The 3,417-nt window shown below is 47.1% G+C and overlaps 2 protein-coding genes across 3 annotated transcripts in view; one reads left to right on the top strand and one right to left on the bottom strand.

Moving 5' to 3' along the window:
• nup93 (nucleoporin 93) overlaps nt 1–3,417 on the top strand; it is a 147,430-nt gene that overhangs the window by 64,654 nt on the left and 79,359 nt on the right. The gene's annotated exons all lie outside the window — the stretch shown is intronic.
• herpud1 (homocysteine-inducible, endoplasmic reticulum stress-inducible, ubiquitin-like domain member 1) overlaps nt 1–3,417 on the bottom strand; it is a 12,491-nt gene that overhangs the window by 5,173 nt on the left and 3,901 nt on the right. For both annotated transcript variants that reach the window (XM_048605701.1, XM_048605702.1), the window contains exon 4: nt 1,081–1,422. In XM_048605701.1, the coding sequence (XP_048461658.1) occupies nt 1,081–1,422 (342 nt within the window). The remainder of the gene's footprint in view (nt 1–1,080; nt 1,423–3,417) is intronic.

Raw genomic sequence — 3,417 nt, 5'->3', positions numbered from 1 at the left:
TATTCCTGACATACCTATAGAAAGCTTTAGGGTTTTCCTTGATCCTAACTGCTAAAGACTTCTCATGTCCCCTCCTGGCTCTTCTTAGCTCTCTATTTAGGTCCTTCCTGGCTAACTTGTAACTCTCAAGCGCCCTAACTGAGCCTTCACGCCTCATCTTTACATAAGCCTCCTTCTTCCTCTTGACTAGAGATTCAACTTCTTTAGTAAACCACGGTTCCCTCGCTCGACCACTTCCTCCCTGCCTGACAGGTACATACTTATCAAGGACACGCAGTAGCTGTTCCTTGAACAAGCTCCATATTTCAATTGTGCCCAGCCCCTGCAGTTTCCTTCTCCATCCTATGCATCCTAAATCTTGCCCAATCGCCTCATAATTGCCTTTCCCCCAGCTATAACTCTTACCCTGCGGTATATACTTATCCCTTTCCATTGCTAAAGTAAACGTAACCGAATTGTGGTCACTATCACCAAAGTGCTCACCTACCTCCAAATCTAACACCTGGCCCGGTTCATTACCCAGTACCAAGAGGCCTCACCTCTTGTTGGCCTATCTACATACTGTGTCAGGAAACCCTCCCGCACACATTGGACAAAAACTGACCCATCTAAAGTACTCGAACTATAGCGTTTCCAGTCAATATTTGGAAAGTTAAAGTCCCCCATAACAACTACCCTGTTACTTTCGGTCCTATCCAGAATCATCTTTGCAATCCTTTCCGCTACATCTCTGGAACTTTTCGGGGGCCTATAGAAAACTCCCAACAGGGTGACCTCTCCTTTCCTGTTTCTAACCTCAGCCCATACTACCTCAGTAGACGAGTCCTCATCAAACGTCCTTTCTGCCACTGTAATACTGTCCTTGACTAACAATGCCACACCTCCCCCTCTTTTACCACCTTCCCTGATCTTACTGAAACATCTAAACCCCGGAACCTGCAACAACCGTTCCAGTCCCTGCTCTATCCAGGTATCCGAAACGGCCACAACATCGAAGTCCCAGGTACCAACCCATGCTGCAAGTTCCGTATGAATAGTGGGCGTAAACAAGAACTGTCTGAGGTGCTGCAGAATACTTACAGGTATATCAGCAGAATGGCACTGGCTACCAGCACCACACGGCTTAGAGAGGAGTAGAAGTAGACGATGCTGAGGAAAAAGCAGGCCCGGGCACCCAAGTACAGCCAATCCAGCCAATCGCGGTTCAACTCATCATCGTCGTCCATCACTGGGCCCCCCTGAGCATTCATCCGGAGGTTCTGGTTGGCCGGCGGGTTGTTGAGTTGAGGCAGGGGGGCGTCCCGATCTGCTGGAAGGTTGACCAGAGGGGGTTGGTTGGGTAGCACTGGAGGCGTCCCCGGGGCGACCACTGGATGCTGCCGAGAGTTAGTGGCAGCAGCTGCAGCAGCAATTGCAGCCTGGCTGGAAAAGAAAACGTTACAATTCAGAGATAAATCCAACAACATCCAGCTTGCTTGGCTTACTGGGAAGGTATTCATCACGTTGGAGAGCGAGAGAGAGAGCGAGAGCGAGAGCGAGAGCGAGAGAGCGAGAGAGAGAGAGCGAGAGAGAGAGACAGCAATTGGCTGCAGTTTTTTTTTTTAAAAACAGAGAAACCCGAAAACTTGTACAATCCCCAAAAGGACACTTCAGACTAAATCAAAAGGGCTGCCGATTATTTTATCGGTAAAGGAACCAATGGGTCTCCCCCTTGGCATTGGCCATTACACCAGCCCAGGCAGAACTGTTGAGGTCATTCTCCCCATCCTGACTATGCTGGCCCTCTGCAAGTGCAAATCAGCCAGTTCCCAATGCCCACCTGATTCCCAGGTGCCTATCCCATAACCTTGCAGATAGGATCACAGAATCTCTCCAGTGTGGAAGAGGTCATTTGGCCCATTAAGTCATAGCAACCCTCTGAAGATCATTCCACACAGACCCACTCCCCTACCCTATTCCTGTAACCCTGCATTTTCCCATGGCTAATCCACCTAAGCTGCACATCCCTGAACACTATGGGCAATTTATCATGGCCAATCCAACTAATCTGCACATCTTTGGACTGTGGGAGGAAACCGGAGCACCCGGAGGAGATCCACACAGACACGGGGAGAATCTGCAAACTCCACACAGACAGTCGCTTGGGGCTGGAATTGAACCTGGGTTCCTGGTGCTGTGAGGCAGCAGTGCTAACCACTAAGCCACCATGCCACCCCTATTTAGATGCCAATAGAATTCTGTTGCAAACCACAATTGAATCTGCCTCTGTCGGGCAGTACATTCGAGATCCTAATCACACACTTTGAGTAAATAAAAAATATTTCTCCTCACACCATTTTTGCCTCGTCGCAAAGCACCCTAAAATGGTACCCCCGGTTCTTAAACCTCCAGCTGAATGGAACGACTCGCCCTCATTGACTGTCCAGTGCCCTCATGATTGAGCAATTCTATCAGATCTCCTCCCAATTTTCTCTTCTCTAGGCAGACAGCCTCAGCTTCACCACAGACCTGATGTCTCCACATGGATATTGTCCAATAGTTAGATGTTGGCATCAGACACAAACTGAATGGTGTAGTTTCTGCTCAGTTTTCATCATTATAGTTTCAGGTGGAATTGGGAATAGGAGATTGGCCATTTGGTCTTTTTAAAATGATTTGCTAGTTTTTCAATTCCATTTCGCCATACATGGTCCTAACCCCTTGGTATATTTATCCAATAAAGGTCTGAATGTCTAGTCCACATTACATCAGTTTGGGAATTGGAGTCTTTTGTCTGACAGGGAGAAGACAGGTTTGTCTTTATCTGTAATAAAAACCGAAAGAGCTGCGGATGCTGTAAATCAGTAAAAAAAAACAAAGTCGCTGGAAAAGCTCAGCAGGTCTGGCAGCATCTGTGAAGGAAAAAACAGAGTTTACGTTTCGGGTCTGGTGACCCTTCCGAGGGTTCTGAGGAAGAGTCACCGAACCCGAACCGTTAACTCTGTTTCTTCGTTCACAGATGCTGCCAGGCCTGCTGAGCTTTTCCAGCAACTGCTGTTTTTTTTTTGTGTTTTTGTCTGTAGTTGTGACTGCGCAGGCACTGGGCAAAGGAGATTCCACTCTTTGTCTCTACCCTCAAAAGGAAACTTGTGGGAAATGAGGATTTTCAATGTCAGGACACAGACAATCCCAAAATGTAAGCTTTTTAACATACTAGTAATGCTAAACAACTTTCACTTAGATTCAAAACTTCAAATCAGAGACATTTACAAACATTAACTCAGAATAATAGACATATTATTTAACCGCACTCAGCAGGGGACAATCTCTCCTTTAGTAAATAATGCAAGAAAGGTGTGAGCACTGAGATAGTAGGAACTGCAGATGCTGGAGAATCCGAGACAACAAGGTGCAGGGCTGGATGAACACAGCAGGCCA

The sequence above is a fragment of the Rhincodon typus genome, chromosome 15, assembly GCF_021869965.1.
Source record: "Rhincodon typus isolate 14 chromosome 15, sRhiTyp1.1, whole genome shotgun sequence".
Lineage (NCBI taxonomy): Eukaryota > Metazoa > Chordata > Chondrichthyes > Orectolobiformes > Rhincodontidae > Rhincodon > Rhincodon typus.
The sequence above is the reverse complement of the archived record's forward strand: the minus strand, read 5'-3'. Positions and strand labels throughout refer to the sequence as shown.